The sequence below is a fragment of the Hippoglossus stenolepis genome, chromosome 2 (genome assembly GCF_022539355.2).
Source record: "Hippoglossus stenolepis isolate QCI-W04-F060 chromosome 2, HSTE1.2, whole genome shotgun sequence".
NCBI lineage: Eukaryota > Metazoa > Chordata > Actinopteri > Pleuronectiformes > Pleuronectidae > Hippoglossus > Hippoglossus stenolepis.
In genome coordinates, this window is record NC_061484.1 from 25,993,191 (window position 1) to 26,013,344 (window position 20,154).

The 20,154-nt window shown below is 44.9% G+C and overlaps 1 protein-coding gene across 1 annotated transcript; it reads right to left on the minus strand.

Moving 5' to 3' along the window:
• Positions 1-9,103: 9,103 nt before the first annotated feature.
• LOC118115566 (platelet-derived growth factor subunit A) lies at positions 9,104-18,806 on the minus strand. The gene is made up of 6 exons (XM_035166811.2): positions 18,091-18,806; positions 17,744-17,840; positions 13,842-13,949; positions 13,246-13,439; positions 11,012-11,138; positions 9,104-9,759 (listed from the first exon to the last, which is right to left on the minus strand). Exons 1-6 carry the CDS (start codon positions 18,151-18,153, stop codon positions 9,749-9,751), a joined length of 600 nt encoding a protein of 199 aa, XP_035022702.2. The 5' UTR covers positions 18,154-18,806; the 3' UTR covers positions 9,104-9,748.
• Between the last annotated feature and the right edge of the window lie 1,348 nt (positions 18,807-20,154).

Here is a 20,154-nt window from a genome sequence, read left to right on the forward strand (position 1 = left end):
TGAAGTCGGGGATGATTCCCTCGCCTCAATCCCTGGATTTGAGTTTTGATGCTGTTATTATGTGGCGCGTTGAGAGAGGGATGAAGAGCAGGAGGGGAGAGCGATATGAGTTCCTGCTGAGGAGGAGGACAGCCGTAGCAAAGCCAGTGGGCAAATATGATTTGTGACGGGACCTGCAGAACGTCCGTGAAGAGCGATATCTCCGCGTGGAAGTGGTTCCACTTTGATCTCGGTGAGGAGCGGCCGACAAGATGTTACAAATCAAAGAGGAGGTTTGAAGAGAGGGAGGCTGAACGACATCATACTCCCCCTTCAAATGTTTTGATGTCTTAGTCTGAAGCACGTCTGAAACTCTCCTGCCAGGAATGAAATGTGAAATTAGATTAAAGGGCAAATAATAAAAAACATGCACGAGTAGAAAAACGTGTGTGTGTGTGTGTGTGTGTGTGTGTGTGTGTGTGTGTGTGTGTGTGTGTGCACCATTCACAGGATATGGACAAGGGTGTGTGATTGGTGATTTCTCTCTCTTTGTCCTGCAGAGACCCAAACCCCCTCGGGTGAGAGCATCTTGAAGGAATCTGGATCCCTGTGGAAGGCAAGCTGGCACCTGACGGCCGGACAAAGCTGAGGTCAGGAGGTTGTGAGTCAAAGGTCACGAGCAAAAGGGCGCGATGTGGATGCAGGAGAAAGATCTGTGAATCACCTCGGATCATTTTGTCTCCTTCTTATTAACTGTCTCGCTCCTGTGGAGGCAGGAGAGCAGCTGCTCCTTTCTTCGCAGAGGGGGAAAAGGTTCGGCTGATTGATGCAGGGGCCGGTGGCTCCACAGAACTCACATGTTTCCTGCTGGTGCTTCTCGTTTTCTGTCTGCGACGTTTCCCCTCATCAATTTGCAGCTCGTTATGTTCAGTTCGTAACTAAGGGACCTGTAGGAAAGAGCGTTTAAAGATGGACGACGCAGCTCCACTTCCTCTCTGAAGCCAAAATATCTGGAACCAGCGTCTGCGGAGTATTGAGATCCGACCAATGCACGTGCTCGACCAAATAACTGATTTAGGCCCTTTGAGCTAAATGCTAATGTCATCGTGCTAACATGTGGACAATTGCAATGCTGATGATATGATGTTTAGCAGCTTTATTGACTGTGTTCACAAAGTTAACACAAACCACTTGAGCTCTTTTCTGGCACAAACTCTTGAAAGTGTTTGTAAAGTTGCAAACCCAGCAGGAGATTGTCCGGGTCAGACGCGTTCACAGCAACAGTTAGATGTCATGCAAGTGAGGGTGGGGGGGGGCACCCAAGTAGAGGAGGCAGGACATGACGTATAAACTCAGCTGCAGATAATCACATGACAACATATCGACAGTGACGTCAGACTTTTCTTGCCCAAAGCTCTCGAAGTCTGTTTCAGTCCAAGTCCAAATCTTCGTCTGCGTCTTCTACGTGTATGAAACCTCTTTTTCCTCCTGAGATATTTGTATCTTCCAGTTTTGCCTCCACTCGTTTCTTTTTCTTCTGAAATGCGGGAGTCAATCAGGAACATGTTGAATTTTAACACTGAAAGCGACAAACTTTCCTCTAACTTTTATGAGAGAAGTCCTGTGCATTGTGTATTCAGACCGGGACGGTTTACGTAATGGTGCTGGTGATAAAGAGGGAAGTCATTGTGGTGTTGGTTGGGTCACTGCGTGACTTCCTCCCTGAAGCCAGACCTCCCTTTATGCAGCCTTGAATGAAGCACATTTACCGGCTTTGTCATGTGATGGTCATTTATTTCTTTTATGTTGGTTGCGTGTCTTCCAGGGTCAAATAAACACGAGCGCTGCAGCTTGGAGCTCTTCCTCTTCTCGAGCTTTTAAAAGTGTTGAAATACCGACTTGTGTCTTTTTGAATCAACTCTTGTTGGACAAAGAAGAAAAATAATTAACTTGCCTGTTAGTGTTGTGGCAAATCATCAAACTGTCAGAGTGCCGGATGGTTTGAATCACTTCCCCTGGTCAAGTCCCTGAAGCATGTGCCTCCTAAAGCTCATTCAATAATAAAAGCAGATTTACTATCTGCCCAGTGGACGCTGTGGACTCTTTCTTCCACATTCACCTCCTCATAAGCCCCCGCTCCCCTCCTGCAGCCTCTTGATGCCTCTCCCTCTTTTCTCAGCGCTGACATGAGTTCTACTCAAAGAGGCCTATAATTCAAATGAGCTCAATACACGAGTGAAGAAAGAGCCCGACGATGGTGGCACCTCAACACAAGACGCACAAGAGAGCCAATGAAAAGCTCTGAATGCTCTTTACACAATCATGAGGGTTCTTCTCTGTGCTTCTCAACCAGGCTCTTATTCCAACACCCTGATGATGGCTGTTAAAGTTCCACAACATTTTCCTCTTCAAACAATTATTTTACAGACAAAGTTCCGACTGTGCATCCACATAAACAAAAGCAAAGTAGTTCATTTTAAGACCCAAACTCAATCACCATCATCCACTCGCATTTAGACGTTCTAGTCTTCAACCAAACCTCTTACGTTGTGAACCTCTTTGCAGGAAGTTAGCAGCACGGCGCCTCGTTAGGGGATTTCCTACCGCGGTGTCATTGAATTGAAGGGGGTTGGCGCAAACTTCTTGCTGCCGTGGACTAATGTAATCGGCTGTTCTCGGGGGGGCCCCCTCAGCTTGGGGTCCCCAGGCAACTGCGTGATTTGCAACACCCCTGCTCTTGTTTCAGCAGTGAATGTTTATTTTGGACAGATCCGTTCATTTGAACTCAGATTTTCGTGTCATTTAATTGTCAACACCATCATTAGGAGTCATGATGCAAAGGCAAACACGGAGGAAATCAAATTGGCAAAGGTTTGTGTTTTAGTCAATTAAAAAATGAATAAGCGAAAAAATGTTAAATTCCCACAATAAAGATTATTAACTAACATTTTCATTATGACATAAAAGTGCAAGAAAACACTAAATAACCCTTATTTAGGTAAATAGCATGTTAAATATACTATGACAGAGTATCCACAGTGTGCAGTACTTAAATATTCATGCATGTGCTGCACACAAAAGGCATGAAGAGAGCTGCAGGTCTCGCATGTACAGTAATATTAATCCACTGTCATCACAATGGCTCTTAATGGCTCAGTGGTAAATGAGAACACAGCGGCCGGGGGGGATTAAAGTGCGAGAGAACACGAGTCACATAAAAATAACCACGATCGACAGACTCTGCTCACAGCTACATGTGACATCGGGTTTAATCTCCACGCACGTCAGCCACACTCCTGCAAAATAGGTTAGAGGAGCGCCGCGGCTCGTCGGGTCCGTGGAGGCCGAAGACGTTTTCCCAGCCGTAACGCAGACGGTGTTTGGTTATACGAGCCGGGAAACGCCACACACACCTTAATCCTTTAACAATCCAACTCCCTCCTCCAGTGAGTACATCAAAAAGCACTTAACCCCCCCCGAGCTCATTCCCCCGCTCTGTTTTTATGTCACCGCTGCTTCTCCCTTTGCAGCAGTGGCGAGGCCTTTCGCTCGGCCCAGCCAAAGACAATGGCGGAGCTGCAGGGGATGGAGACGACGGCGGAGGGGGAAGAGGAGGGGGGGTTCTATTTTGTTGAGTGATTTGGAGTGGCTGACAGCAGGACAGCTTTTTTTTTTTGTTGTGTTTGTGTGCGAGTGGAAGAGGCTTATGACTTTAAAGAGCTGTTCTGAAGTCAAGCAGAGAACTGAGGAGCTGGAGTTGTGAGGTAAATTGGTTGTTTGGGGGGAAATTGTTGATCTCGATCGAGCAGCCGTCATGGAGACCTGCAGGAAGTCCGATGGTTTCAAGAAGTCAAAAACGCAAAAAATGTTTAACTGAAAAGTGTAAATAACTCATATATGCTGCTTATTGTCCGATTAATAATTTTAACTGGAGTTTCATGCTCTGACGTTCACTTTCCTCAGACTCCATTGCTGCAGCTCCTCTATTCAGCCTCTGTCTGAAACACTTGGTTCTAGCTCCTGTCTCTTTAAATTAAAAAAACACAAAGAAAACAAATATCTCTGGTAAAAAACGGCAACACACACGTACAAGACACAGACGAAGATGCCAAGAGGGTTTGCGGTGATGTAAACATGATCACATGATCTCTGCAGCGGAGTCAACACGTCACTTCCTGTCTCTGTCTGCTGCACCAACCTGCTCCACCTCTGGCCAGGATAATGTGGAGGATTTGATGCTGTTGTGAACGCGTGCGTGCAGAAATCCTCCCTCTGGGTTGTGCATGTGTGAAAGGAAAACTTCGGGTAAACTCATGTCTGAAAACGGCTTTTGTTTGAGAGTTGAACTCACAACAGCAAAAATGTGAAGCAACATAACAGTAAAACATCAGCATCATTGAACCAGCCAGAACATTTTAAGGAACTTCTATCAGATTCTATGCCTTTATTCTGCCGGTTTTACTTTTCCACATAATTTCATTCAACTCCATCGTTGTGTGAGCTTTTTACTTCCTGTCACATAAATACTATGCCCATTATAATTCAACAACAATTTGCTGTGGCTGTTTTTCTCCTGAGACCTGGGATCAGTAATCTGGTAACTGGGCATTTATGTTGTGTTTTCAAGCCTCACTGGGACAAAATGCTTCACACTTAGTTACTAACACAACCATGCAGATCACTGGGCTTCCAACTGAGACACATCAACTGTTGAGCTCGGGATTAAACACCGAACCCGACAATTAATGGATAACCCGCGGTTCCACCTGAACTGCAGGGTGGAAAATACGTGAATATCTACTGGATGACTCAAAGATTTTCCTGACAGGAGCCTGGTTCTGGTGGCAGCCGACGGCCCTGAAGGAGCAGAACAGGAAGGAGGAGACACACAGGAAGAGGAAATGGTTCTGACTAACAAGTACAAATGGATTTGTTCCGCTGCGCAGAAAGAAAGTTTAAACCTGGAGGGTGACGAGACAACAACACAAGACAGAGAGAGCGCTGATCTTTATTACAAACATGTGGACACCAGCTGAAAATTAGCATCATGGGAAAACAGGTTATTACACAAATGCCTTTTCTACCTCGTAGTATCCTCGTTCTCTCTTCCTTTCTTTTCTTTCTCGGGACAGGAAGAGTCTGCATCACTGGACTCAGCAGCAAAACATCAGCCTTGACCACACAGCAGTAAATCCTCCGGCAGCGATGCCAAACCTCCACGGTCTGCGTCCCTGCTGCAGCCGCGTCAGACGAGGAGGTGGACGCCTGGACGGACGAGCGTTCGTTCCGCAGCTCTGTGTGACACAATGAGAATGAAGGGAGGAAATCAGAAGAGAGAAAGAACCTTAAATTAAACGTGCTGGACTCTGGTCTGTCTCTGTTGTCCTTTGCCAAAAGACAATTTCTCTCTGACCACCGCCACAGTTACATCACGTCTTTGTCCAAGTTCTCCTACTCCACAGCTACCCTTGTTTCAGGGCCACCCGGCTTCTGCAGGGACCAGACACACAACTTCACAGGGTTCTGGAAAAAGATCTCCTCAGTGCAGGGACACGACACTGAAGCCAACATAACACAATGTGTCCATTAGCTCATGGTATGTTGCATTATGCCGACAACTGTGATCGGTATTACAGATAGACTGTCGATAAAGATGGATGACAGGTCTGCACTTCCTCTTCCACTTCCTTAAGCCAAAATGTCCCAGATACGGGCGCTGCCATCTTGCACTGGTGACGTAATTTGTCGCCAGAGGCTGCACAGAAGTGATCAATGGTACCAACGTCCCACTGATACACAACCAGCGTGTCCTAGTCTCAGCTGTCAATCATGATGCTTCACCTGTTTTTATTACATCAAATAACTAATTAAAACCAAAGTCACCAGAAACACTAAACAGAGGAGCATACATCTGTAAAAATTCAGTTTTATGCAGTTGATCAAATGCTGAAAACAATCTTTCTGAAGAGACCAGTCTGGCTTCCACTTCTTCAAATGAAAAGTGCAAAGTTCCAGAATGAGGGTAATGGGGGGGGCGGATCACTCCCAAAGCACAATGTTGGAATCATAGTGTCTTTGTTGTGGTGAGCGGCTGTCGTCTGGTTTGTGTTGGACAGACCCACAGCGGCAGGGGACTCCACCACAATAGGTGTGAAAATGCACAAAAAAAGGATCCTGACACCAAATCAGCAACAACAGGACCTGGAGGTGTTTAAACCAGTGAAAACCACTGACCCAGAATCAGGAAAACCTTCGGCTTCTCAATCGCAGGAGTGCAGGAATCCCGAGGTTTAGTAATCTGATCTGAGATCTGTCGTCGGACTTTCCACCAGCTTCCATCAGGTTGTATTTGACCTGTGGAGCGTTCAGCATTTTAGCAAGCATGTTGTTAATCTGCTTAACTGAGCTTTAGAGAAAGATGGAGGCTCGGTTTCACACACACACACACACACACACACACACACACACACACACACACACACACACACACACACACACACACACACACACACACACACACACACACACACACTTTTATCCACTCCCACACACGAAGACACACTTTCATTGTGTCTCATCTGCACACACACACACACACACACACACACACACACACACACACGCTACCATCCTGTCTGTTTTCATTTCCTCCCTCTCACCTTTCAGTCCCTGTTACACAGTCTTATCCCCATCTGTCTCCTCTCTTTGTTCTCCCTCAAACAAACGCTCCCGGTGCATTATTCCCACACGATTCTTTCCCCTTTTACAAATGCACATGTTGGTTATTTCTGCTGAATCCTGACGAAACTGCAGCGTTTCTCTTTCTTCTGCAGATTTCACAGACGGAACCCAAAACCAGAGTCTTTGGACACAGTGTTGTCTTTGTGCAGCTCACGCAATTATGAAATTTATGTAATTTGAAAAAACTACCCACTCTGGTTTTAGCGTTGGCCGACGTCTCCGACATGGTTTACACCAGCTCCTCCAAGAGCAACACGCCAGTTATGCAAAGCCACCTCAAGCCTGCACCAAGTCACCCGACTGTCTGCCTCGTCTGCCCTTTCCACGCCACAACCAACAAACATTTGTTTTGTCCGCAGTTTGTTACGCGCCCAGTCGCCTGTCGAAGCATGTCCCAATAAGTGTTTAACGTCTGAAACACACAGAGCCGCTTGAGGCCGCGACCGCAGCGTAATAGTCTAAACAGCAGGTTTGTGGGATGCCAGCAGGGGATGGAACCGACTCGTGGCTTCAGGTTTGGACGACAGGAAGAAAAACCATCATGTCTTCACCACCGAGAGAAGCAAACACAGTCCTCTCTTTATTTAGCTGTTTACTGATTGGCTGCTTTCCCCCAAAACCAGTGTTGTTGTTACGTAAATCCCATTTTACTTTTGCAGAACGAAACAAAGCAGTTTTTTTGCAAACATTTTACAATCGGACAAGTTTATGTTGGCGAATGCATCCGGACGTTAAAGACACCTGAGCATGTGACACCGGATGAAGCCAATGAGATGCAGTCAAAAGCTCTGCATGAAGGCCAATGGGTTTATGGTCAAGAACAAATCTCCATGCTCTAGTTCCTTGCATCTGTTATTTGTGTTTGTCTGGTAGATACAGTTTCGTAAGACTTTACTGAGGAGACTCGTGGTTCTGTGTGAAATGAAAAATGCAGTTGACGTTTTATTGAGACGTTTTTTTTTAAACCACTGCTAATCATCCTCTGCTTCAGGTTATAGAGTCATTAGAAATCATTAGGCCACTGCATTTCATAACCTCAACCATAAAACCACTTTATAACCTAACTGTTGCCATGTTGAAGAATGTGAAAAGAAATCCCTGGATCTGCCCGTTTATTCAAATCTGGATCCAAATTAAAAGGAGACGTGAGTTGTGTTGTCTCCTTTTCTGTGAATATAAAAGTTCTGCAAAGTTAAAAAAGCCAAAAGTCTGCGGTAAAGGGAGCTCCTCTCTCTCAGTGTTCAGACAGACACTTCCAGGGACGCCCCACAGTTGGCAGGCGTAAAGAGACGGGAGCTAAAACCAAGAGCTTCACAAAGATTGTGTTTGGTACATCCAGTGCACATCAGGCACCGGTTCCTACATGGCCGGCACCAACCGGACCGAATCACAACACAGATTTCGGGCACCTCTGCATTTTTAGCTACATGGCTCTGGCAGCAAGTAAGACTGGCCTCCAACCTCAAAGTGTGGCTGTGTTTCACGTGAAAGGATTCAGACCCCGGGGCGAGCAGCGAATGTTTGAACACTAGACAAGAGCCACCGACATCTTGAAGTGTTGGTGGCGGTCTGCACCTTGTGGTGTTGTGTGCCACCCGCCATGTAAACCAAGAGAAGAAGAAGAAGGAAGGGAGGAACACGGCAAACTTAGCGAAGCACCTGGCAACACACGGGAAACATATGCACATCCGTTTGGAGGATTTTGTTGTGTTAAGCACTGAAACTGTCATTAAGTGTTAAATTACCGTAGTTAGGTTTGGTTTTATTTATCATTTTAGATTTTTTTTTTATTAAATTTGACCTGGTCTCGTAGAAGTGCGAGAGTTTTTTTTCTGTATGAAAGCAAGAGAGCTAATGAGAGTGGACACTAAATGAGCAGCTGACAGATGTGTCGTGTTTTGATATGAGGTCACTTCACGTCAACGGGATGAGGTCGCCTCTGAAAACATTTCCCTTCCAATTAAACTGAGGCCTTTTGTCATTTCCTCCACACGAGTTTGAAATAACAACAGTGAGTCTGAAACTTCGAGACGAAATCACCTGTCGTCAGTTACCCCACGTCTTTCCTTTAGTCCGGTTTTTATACGTGTGTTGTTCTCAATTAGAAATTCACAGGGGTTTTAGCTTCAGTATTATGATCCTGCAGATAATCTCTCTATCTCTCTCACACACACACACACACACACACACACACACAGACACACACACACACACACACACACACACACACACACACACACACACACACACACACACACACACACAGCAGTTCAGTTTCTCTTCTTTCCGTTTTAAATTAATTCTTAAATCCGTCAGTCACACAAGCCTTTTATGACAAAGCTGTTTCACGAAATGTTTTTTTCTTTAACGCTCAATACTCCGATTTGTGTTTTCATATAAATAGTTTATTAGTATCAGTAACATGTGAGGAGGATCTTTGTCCCTCCATCATGTGATAACATAGAAACAGACAGCCATAGAAAATCAGAGGTTATAAAAATAAGAGGATATATTGTGTGTATATGCGTGCGTGTGCGTGTGTGTGTGTGTGTGTGTTTTGTAAATCTTTGAGTACAAAATCTAATCCCAGTCACTGTTTCTAGAAAAAGGATTCCACCCAGTTTATAATCCCAGTCACTGAGCGGTTTATACTCAAGACGCAGACATTAAGTCCTCCGGTATCCCAGAATCCACCTCTCTTCGGCTGCGTTGCTCCGCGTTCTCAGTTTCTAATCTCTTCCTCTCTCCGTCGAGGAATCAAAGCGAGGAAAACCCTCTCTCCATGTTTGTGATTCCTTTCTGTGTGAGACAGTTTGTTGCTCTCAGTTTTGTCCTGTCAGGTCGAGTTGAGGTTCAGAGTTTCTCCATCAAACCTCCAGAAAGATCAGGATATATATTCCATGGAATGGTTCAGTCCCCTGCTGCCAGGTGGTGAAGGTGTTAGAGGCAAAAGGTGCTTGTCTTTGTTTTCTGCTTCAGGCCGGCGTCCATTTTTCTCTTCTCCACTCCTTCATTCGTCCGTCTCTCTTCACCTGATGCCTGTTGAAAGAAAGAACAGGGGGATGAAGTCATCTCTATTCACTCAGCTGGGTCAAGGAAAAACTCTAATGGGGGTGTTGATGATGGACAGGAAAGAAATAGTCAAACTAACATTCATTCAATAAATTGGGATTTCCCTTTCCCTTTGTAGTTGAGCTACATATTCCCAATTTCATGCAGTTTGCCTCAGTGACAATCAAAACCAAAGGAACTGAGTGTTGGAATGATTTTTGCTGTAACGATGTGACCTCGACGTGGCTACTTTGTAATCGATTACCTCCGCTCTGTTTGTTTGCTAATATGCCTTTTAGGATTAGCATGAAACTTGGTGGAGGGATGTGGGTCAGGAAATAATCCATTACATTTGGTTTGGATCCAGGATCTTTTTCCACTTCAACGTTGTGAGAGGGCATTTTCCAACACTTGGATGGATCTATAAACAAATCTGGCATGTTTAGGGGATTGATATTTATGAGTGTGTGCAATTGGATGGATCTAGATCGAGAGATTTCTGGATCTAGTGGATTTAAATGTGGATTCATAAGAGGGATTTGCACTCTACCGAGTCTCATTCTAGTCGATACTTTTTTCTCTTTGTGCACATGAGGTAATGAAGTGATCAGTTAATGGTGTTTTTAGATCACGTGACATCATCCTGATACTTATGACGTAAGAGTACGTGAAACTGAGGCATTCCGACACGAGGCCTTTGTGAGAAATTACAAATTAATGTACATGTCTGCGTCCTGGGATCAGATCTGTGTTTGTTTGTTTTTAGTTTATAATCATGACACACAAACATTAACAAACACACACAAAACTATTTATGAATCCAACTTCACTCAGTGTGGTTTTACTACCTGTTGGAACTGGGAACAAGCATTTTATAAATTCTGCAGCCGGTTGTTGGATCTAGTCCACGAGAGAGAGTTGGATAATAAGGAGGGTTTGGGAATGTGTGTGTGTGTGTGTGTGTGTGTGTGTGTGTGTGTGTGTGTGTGTGTGTGTTAGTGTGTGTGTGTGTGTGTGTGTGTGTGTGTGAGGGTGTGTGTGTGTATGTGAGGGGGTGTTGCCCTGAGGGAGGACTAATTGAGGCAAAGAGGAAAAACACAGTAAATACCTCAAATATCTTATCAGCTCTTCTGGTGTCAGTAGACACATTCAGACAGGAACAACCTTCACATGTGAAATGAGCCACACACACACACACACACACACGCACACACACGCACACACGCAGCTGTGCACTCACCGTTGTCTGTGTCTGAGTTTTGGCTGATGTGGCGTTTGTTGGTGCACATACAGTCCAGATGATCCTCCAGCTTCACCTGCACCTCCCTCAACTTCGGGCGCTTCCGCACATACTCCACCTTCGCTACCTGAGAGAGAGAGAGAGGGGAGAGAGAGCGAGAGAGAGAGAGAGAGAGAGAGAGAGAGAGAGAGAGAGAGAGAGAGAGAGAGAGAGAGATGGAGGAAACAAAAAAATATTTTCAATTCACACAATTCAACGTGCAGCGTTTTCTGGAAATGTTGAAATGCTAATTCGATATCTAAAGCTGATAGAATCCATGAATGCACCCTGAACGTAAGATATTGATTTTAAGGTATTGATTGCAGCATATCAGCACCTTCTTATTAACCTCTTCTCTTAAAACCCTGTCTTAACATTGAGAAACAAAATCATTGAACTGAACATTTCAGTCTTCATGAAGGGAGGATTCGTTACAGGACTGTTGGAATACGCTGAGGTGTAGTGTGGTGAACCTAATAAACCGACGACTGATTGGACAGTCTGCATGTGTCTTTGATATTTTGACAGAAACTCATCAGCATGAACATACAAACTGTAACGTACAGAAACAATAACACAGGGATAGACTTCATGCTCTGTCAAGGAAGCAAAGGAGGGGAGATCCAAGTGTGATTGCACAACATCTCTGCTTCAAGTCTGAACAGACTCCGATGAGTGGAGACTGAAAAACAAAGCAGCCGAGGAGGTTCAGCTCAGGTGAGGAGCTGCGCTGCTGAGGCACCCATCAGTGCTAAGAGGATAAGTTCTGACACCTATAATCTGAGAGTTTTAACTTTTTCCCACAGCTGCACTCGAAGGTGGGAGCAACCTAATATTCAAAAGATCTTTGCGTGTTTCTACATTTGTACATTAACCATGAACAATATTAACATTCTGCATGAAAGTGAGGTTTACCTTGTCATTTAGATAAAAGTATAATACAGGCAACACTACAGATTTTATAAAACATACTTGCTGATACAACACTGATAAACCAAGATCCTTCATCTCAGGTTCAGCTCACACCTAAACAAGTCTGATACCAGACTGATGCTGCACCAATCCACTTGTTTACCTCACGCTCCAACTAACATTCACACGTGCAAGACCGTGAGGACGCATCTTGCTTCAATCCATCGTTATCCCTCGTCCCACAGCCTCAGATTCAGTGCAGACTCTCACCTGCTGCACTCTCACAGCCCGATACACTCAAAGTGAAGTTTACGATCGCGGAGCCAATGTTATCTTTCTCTCTGTCTCACATATGGACCCACAGCAGCTAAACATCCGCTCTGCCATATCCCCTCCGGCCGCGTGCGAGTCCATCTTGCAGCCGTGACCCTCTGAGCGCTGGATCTCCGCACATGTGAGTGACTTTAGTTTTGATTTCCTCTGTGAGCAGACAAAGGACGAGTGCTTTCATCTTAGATTGTGTCTCATCAGGCCAGAGCACAGAGAATCAAATCTGCTCCTCTTCCTCCCCTTCCTCTCAACCTCTGGCTACACAAACACCTGTTCTCATTTCTCCATCTTTTATTTCCCACTCTGTCTGAACTTTGAATAAACAGGTGAACGGCTCTTTGTTTGCCGCAGCTCTATTACTGCAGTTACAGAAAGAAAACTGCAACCAGCATCATCACAGACCGAAACAAACAACCCATTACAAACAGGCAGGTTTAGACTGGGCGAAGCACTTGTGACACTGATAGTGAATCCATACACACACGCACCATACACACACACACATGCACACACGCACACACACACACACACACACACACACACACACACACACACACACACACACACACACACACACACACCTTGGGTCTGAGTCCAGTTGGCAGGGTGTGACTGTGAACCAGTTGGGTTTAGTGAGTCTTATTTCCAGCTTTGGCAGAGATCAAAAGGAAGCTATTATGCTCTTGATCGACTCACTGCCAGACTCTCAGTCAGCAGCACACACACAATCACACACAATCACACACACAAACACCGACACAATGGCTGAGCTAGCAGCAGTAATTGTTTTTGGCAGGTGTGTAGTGTACCTCCAGTAAGTAGCTGTGTGTGTTTACATGCCATTATTCATTTAGTATGTGTTTGTTTTCGGGGTCGGAGCCACTTAAACACAAATAACAAAAGGTGTTTTTCAAAATGTCTGTAGAGCGGACACACATATTTGTGTTTCCTACCTTGACCGTGCGGTGGTGCTTGCGAGCTGCCTGACACCTCATGTTGCTGGTGTTGCAGCAGCCGGTGCAGCGTTTCACCTCCACGCAGGGCGGCCAGATGATGAAGTTGGCCGACGTGGGGTCCACCTGGCTCCGGGGGATCTCATAGATCGTCGTCCGCACTTTGCAGCCCGCTGGCAAGGCCTCTTCCACCACTGGAGGGGAACACAGCGGTGAGGTTAAAGAAACGTGGTGGGGAGAAAACGTGACCAAGAAGGTTATGTCCTCCTTTAACATTGTGCTATAGGGCGGTGTTGACATTTATTTCCCAGGAAATAATTCATAGATCTTGATGAAAACAAACTCAGGCACATTTAGGGGACTGATGTCTACGAATTTAAGGACCTTGGCGTCGGTCATCGTGATCATTTTGACGGATAGATAATCAGGTACAATTCACAGAGTATACAAGTGAAGATGTGAAAATGTGTTGTCATGGTGGAGGCTTTTGTGTTCATTTTTCCACTGTGCGCCAGCTTCTGAGATTTGCTTTGTGTGTTTGTGTGTGTCTTTGTGTATGCACATGTATTGTGTGTGTGTGTGTGTGTGTGTCTTACCAGTGCTCCGCCTGTGTCTGGTGTGCGTGTGTGCACTCTTCAGGTCGAGGAAGCTGTGGGAGAAGTCCTTGTGGTAGATGTGTTTGGTCTCCTCGATCACCTCGTTCTCTGGACGGAGACAAAACAACACACACATTCAGAGGTCACACACACACAATCTCACGGTTAACATCACCATTCACAAATATTCCCAGATCCTTCAGTCAAACACACCGACACTCTCCGAGGCCATGGGGGAAAAAAACACTTGGCTATTTCTTCATTAGACTGATTTATTTAATCTAATTTAGTCTAAAAGAAGGTCAGGGGGTCACATTAAACGTTAAAACTCCTCTTATCTACACTATCAACATCAAAAACCTGATTTTCAAGAGTGAAATATCTTGATGACTAAACCAACAACAAAGAAAGTGAAAAGAGAAAATCGTTCACATGCTGCAGTAAGTTGTTTGTGACAGACGTCTTTCAAGTCTCCCCTCCTCAGACTGCCGGCCTAACCTGGTTACTCTAACTGAGTTACAGGGCTTCTATGTGTTAGTGTGCGTATCAGATACAATTTAAATCTAATACACGTAAAGAAAGGAATACGTGCAGCGGGAGTTCACCCCGAGGTCCACACCACTCTGAGGCGGAGAGAATGTTGTTTTCTTGGTCCAGAAGTTAAATCTCTTTAGAAAAGCAAAGACGCTGATTTAAGGGACTTCAGATACAGACTGACCTTCTGTCTGAGCTTCTTTGTTTGGAGAATCGGACGGAGCTTTATTGTGAGTTCACCTATTATTGGATTCTGTCTGTTGAGATTTTCACATGTGAATGTTTGATTCTACATCACAGAAATCCACACAACCAGACAGAAATGTTAGTCTAAGGTCAAGACTCAGAAGTCGTACTCTGTGCATATTGGCAAGTTCAGCCTGGAGAGAATATTCTATTGTTCTTAGTGTCTTTCTTCAACTTAAACCTTTATCTGCCCAAAACAAAATGCATAGAAGATCCATCCATCCATCCATTGTCTTCCACTGATCCGAGGTCAGGTCATGGTTGCGTCCGGCTAAGCAGGATGCTCCAGACATCCCTCTCTCCAGCTACGCCTTCCATCGCCTCTTGGGGGATCCCGAGGCATCCCGAGGCCTGATGGGGTGTATAATCCCCCCAGTGAGTTCTGAGACTACCTCGGGGTCTCCTCCCAGTTGGACATGGGCGATTCAACTCAACTGGTCCCTTTCAACATTAAGGAGCAGCAGTTCTACTCTGAGCTCCCACTGGATGTCCAAACCCCTGAGCCTGTCTTTAAGGCTGAGCACCGCCACCCCATAGAGAAAAACTGTTTTCACCAATTGTATCCATGAAGTTGTTCTTTTAGTTATGACCCAGAGCTCATGACCACAAGTGAGGGTCAGAATGTAGATCGGTTGAGAATGGCCATGAACAACGCCTGCCTTACTAGTGAAGCCCTGTGTGTGTGTGTGTGTGTGTGTGTGTGTGTGTGTGTGTGTGTGTGTGTGTGTGTGTGTGTGTGTGTGTGTGTGTGTGTGTGTGTGTGTGTAGGACTGCAGGGAAAAATCAACATCCAGTAAATGAGGTTATGGCAGTACTCTTTTAATTCGATTTGAATACCACACCACCCTCTTATTGTTTAGACTTTGTTTGTGTGTGTGTGTGTGTGTGTGTGTGTGTGTGTGTGTGTGTGTGTGTGTGTGTGTGTGTGTGTGTGTGTGTGTGTGTGTGCCCATCTCTCTTACTGCCATGTGTGTGAAAGCAGTCACACACGCACACGCCTGCCTGTGTACACACAATGTGCTTCGGCAACACAACAAAGTTCCACCTCCAACATCTCCCCTCTCTCTCTCTCTCTTTCAGTGTGTGTGACTCTCGCTCGCCCTGCCACGCAGGAATTTGAGCATGAATTATACATAGCGACACAGCAGCCTTCCAGCGAGCCCTGCTCTCAAACCAATAATGGGCAGCATGACAACAGCATAATGAAGTGAGCCACTTGACCCCCACCGGGCCGGGGAGCCGTCACACTCGACATTTGCATCTCAATGATGCCAGGATTAATGGTGGCACCGCTCTGAGCAGCAGACGTTAAAAAAATGAATCAAGTGTTTTTCACAGGCAACGAGATGCTCAGAGCGGAGGAGAAGTTTCCCTGGCAGAAAAGCCGAGTCTGACTCAAGGCATAGATGCAATTAATCCTGTTTTATGCAGCAGTTATTTGCTCCTGTCTCACCTCACTGATTCAATCTGCTCTGATTTATTACCTGGATAATGAGCACTGGCATCTGCTGTGTTTACCGAAGGAAAACACTGGTGTTGTTTAGACTTGTAGTCAATTCACTTTGGTGTAATGTTTATTTTATTTTCTCTTGGGGTGTTTTTAAAAGTGTGTTTGTTCTTTTTTACATATCTCAGTTGTAGCTTGAAGCCGAGATGCCATGGAAAGGAGGAGCGAGATGTTACAGTTGAGTTTTTAAGAGGAAAAATGTTTTTACAAAAGGAAACATGTTCTGTTGAAGAGACTTGATTTCCTGGTGTGAAACTTTTACTTAGTCAAAAATACTGTTTTGTGTAAGTTGTTTGAAGGAATTTATGTCCTCTGTCAGAAAAGATTCGTCCAATACCTCCAAATATTTCACATTTAAAACAAGTGTCAACCCAGTCCAGCGCCATATTGGTTTATTGAAACCAGAAGTAACCATATTTGGAGGAACGGGGGGTGGAGCCTGACTGAGATCTCAAGGACAATGCACGCACACCTACACCTGTACCCATTGGATGGTACTGGCTGTCAATCACACAGTATTTACACCCCCAAAGCCTATTTGACTCTAAATGGGACCATAATTTACTAAATAAACATCATGCTCTTTTGAAGAAGGACCTGGGCCCTGTCCCAATTCACCTCTTAACCCTTCCACTTCCTTTGTTTTGTGCGTTGTCCTGAAGGGGTAGTGTCAACCCCTTTCTCTATGTGATGTAGGGGTAGAGGCCATCTAGCCCTTCTAACACCCCTTCAACTGTAGTGTATTCAGGACCCCCTAAAACGAAGGGGTAGACGGAAATTCCTACTCCTATAGGAAAAGCCCATAGCACTACAATTCCCAAAATGCAACTGCCTCTTCATGAGACCCTCCATGCCCATGAGTGTTCACAGCTTTAAAACTCAACACCATGTGTAGTTTCTAATGCAGACATCCCGACAAAAACAAGACTAGAAACCTCAACATGTTAATATTTTAACTTATAAAAGCTACACCAGTACCTTATACCACAACTGTTTTGATAGGCTGAGCCGAAGCGGAGAAATATACCCAATAACCTGGATTTTAAGCATAAAATCAAACGTCTTACCCAACGCCGCATTCTTAGATTACGATTAGCAGTGCCTGATACCTCCGAGTTCATGGAGGGTGTAAAGAGCAGAGACGGGCTGTTGGTCTCCTGGCAACATCCACTGAGGCATTTCGGTAATGAGATGAGCGGACAGCATCCTCTCACTGTGCACTGAACCAGATGCAACTAATACCTCGATTCAGAGTCTTGTCAAGGAGCAGACGGGGAGGGAGGCTGCGGCTCTGACCACCACATGAGTCTGAAGTAACTTTGCATCGACCTGCACTACTTTTACTTCTGTCAGGCAGCTGTTGATGACATGCAAAGAGGATTTTCATGCAACTTCTGGTTCGAAAGTGAGATTTGAGTTCACACACACATTTTCATCAATAGGCTTCACTTTGAAAAACAGCCGAGTGTGTATGTGTTCATTGTGCTGCTCGTGGATTACCATTAAACACTAAGAGCCTATGAACTGATTGTTCTTCCGCCCCTTTGCTCGGTATAGGCTCAGTAATCCAGCCCTGGTCAGTGAGAGAGAGTTGTATTAGAATGAAGCGATTTACCTACGGAGTCTAACTCGAGCAGCCGCTGGAGGTCGCTGATGCTGCGGATGTCGCTGCGGGAGAGCCGCTCCAACAGCTCCCGGGGGAGAGGAGACTCCTGTGGGGAGAAAGTCCATGTATTACTGGGTCTTCGTGCGTAAAAAGGTCACTAATAACTAATTAGCAACCTCAGCTACAGCCCCTGTGTTATCACACAATAAATGGATAGAGCTGATGCCAAACTGCGCCAATGGAAGAGGAAACGTGCGTAATTACGCAGACGTGACTTGTATCTGTTTTGCATGTGCCGCCTTCAGTGTTTTGTTTCTGTTCTATTTTCAACAAATGGGTAAAAACCCTTACTTTACCTCAGCAGCGGCGCGTAACAGGCAGAGGCAGCCGGCGAGGAGGTGGAAAACCTCGGCTCTCATCTCCTCTCAGATCCGCTGCATAGGCACCAGGACGAGGCGGGGGTCCACTGCAGGAGCCGGGCTGTCGCTCCCTGGCCTCGGGAGCCCACAATCATCCCTCGGGAGAACAGGCCACCACCACAGTGTCAGTAAAAGAGCGAACCAGGAACTTATAAGACTTGAATGATCTTTAAACTCCTGCGTGAAATGAAGATGAGGCAGATTCAAGACGACTCTGCTCCTGCAGTCACCGTAAAGAGAGAGAGGTTTCTTATCAAAGGAAAATCAAAGGGATATGAAAACAAGTCGTCTGGAGCATGAAGCTCATGAAACCATCAAATCTGATCGAGGTCAAGTTGATGTCCAGCTTCTCTTGGGTTTGGCTTCTAAAGAACAGGTGTCCGGTGGAAGAACGAAAACTTTTCTTCTACATTCACACATCCAGCAGTATCCATCATGTTCTCCTCAGTGCAGCTCGTTTAAAATCACACTCTGTGCGTCCTGCAGCTCAGCATCTTCGAAATGTATCATCAAATCATCAGAATTTATACAAATCCTTTCACGTGAAATTCCCAGTTTGCAGTTTCAGGTGGAGGAAGCACGAAAGAACGAAAACAGAACAAAGATTGGCTCCAAAAAGCCCCGAGGAGTCTGATGTCCGCTCCCTGTGGTCGTGTGATCTGAGTGAATGAAGTCAGGACACTCCAGTCACAGGATATAGCCGTGCGCGTCACCGTGGCAGCGCAGTGAACGCGCTTAGCAGAATAGACCAACACACACACACACACACACACACACACACACACACACACACACACACACACACACACACACACACACGTGTATATATGTAATAGGATTTACTAATTTACTTTTCTAATAAACAAATGTATGTTTTACACATAGGTTATATTAATACACTGATATACTAATAAACTGACGGATGATGATTATGATAATAAATAAAAATCGTGTACATCAGGACTGAGCCTGAGAACTCGTTTAGTGTCAAAAAAGTTATTTCAGCTGTTAACTGTATTATTTTACAGATTTTTGTTTATTTCCTATATTAAATGTAACTGAGATTTACACAGTAACTTCCTTATTAAAACTATTAACCATAAAATAAAAGTTCCAATCCATGAATTAATACAACAGGAGATTATAGATTTGTTTTCATAGGATTATTCATTTGAGAAATGTCCTTGAATGTAAAATTGTATTGGACTTTATGAAATAATACAAGAAATATAAACTCTTTGCTGAATGTATGTATATTTTTATGAAGAGTTAAAAAAAATCCCTCTAGAATAACTTCCCTGTTTTTTTACCGTAATTTGAGAGTAATTCAAATTGTAGGTTAGTGTAGGTTAATTCATAACCTCCCTAAAAACATTTGTGAATCAGTTGCTCGTCCAACTTCTCCCTAGAATTATTGTGTGTGTGTGTGTGTGTGTGTGTGTGTGTGTGTGTGTGTGTGTGTGTGTGTGTGTGTGTGTGTGTGTGTGTGTGTGTGTGGATTAGTGGCCCTGTCAGTGTTTAATTGCTGTGTAATAAAGCTCATTAATGAGTGTCCAGACCGGAGACTGACCACCCTGAGAGAAAGAGAGACGGGTGGGTGTGCACTATACACAAGGTCAAGGGTTCATCAAACTAAAATCCATCATTTACAAAAGCTTCTCAAACAGTTTACTAAGAGGAACCTCAACAACAAACGGAACAACAACAGGATGGATGCAAACATGTGTTGTTACGTCCTATCCAGACGTGTGACCTCCTGTTGGATCTGTGGTGTGACGGCCCCCAGGATTGGCCCCTGGCCCTTAAATAAGCATGTCAAACGTGCAGTACACCTGAGGAGTTCATAAATCAGACCAACAATAGCATCTCATGGTTTTGTTACAGGAACACGCTTTGCTCCACACCAATCATCATCACACCTCAACTGTATTTTTCTACTTCACAAACTGAATTAAAACATTTGACCTCTGACAATGTGAATATTGACTTTGACACAGGAGT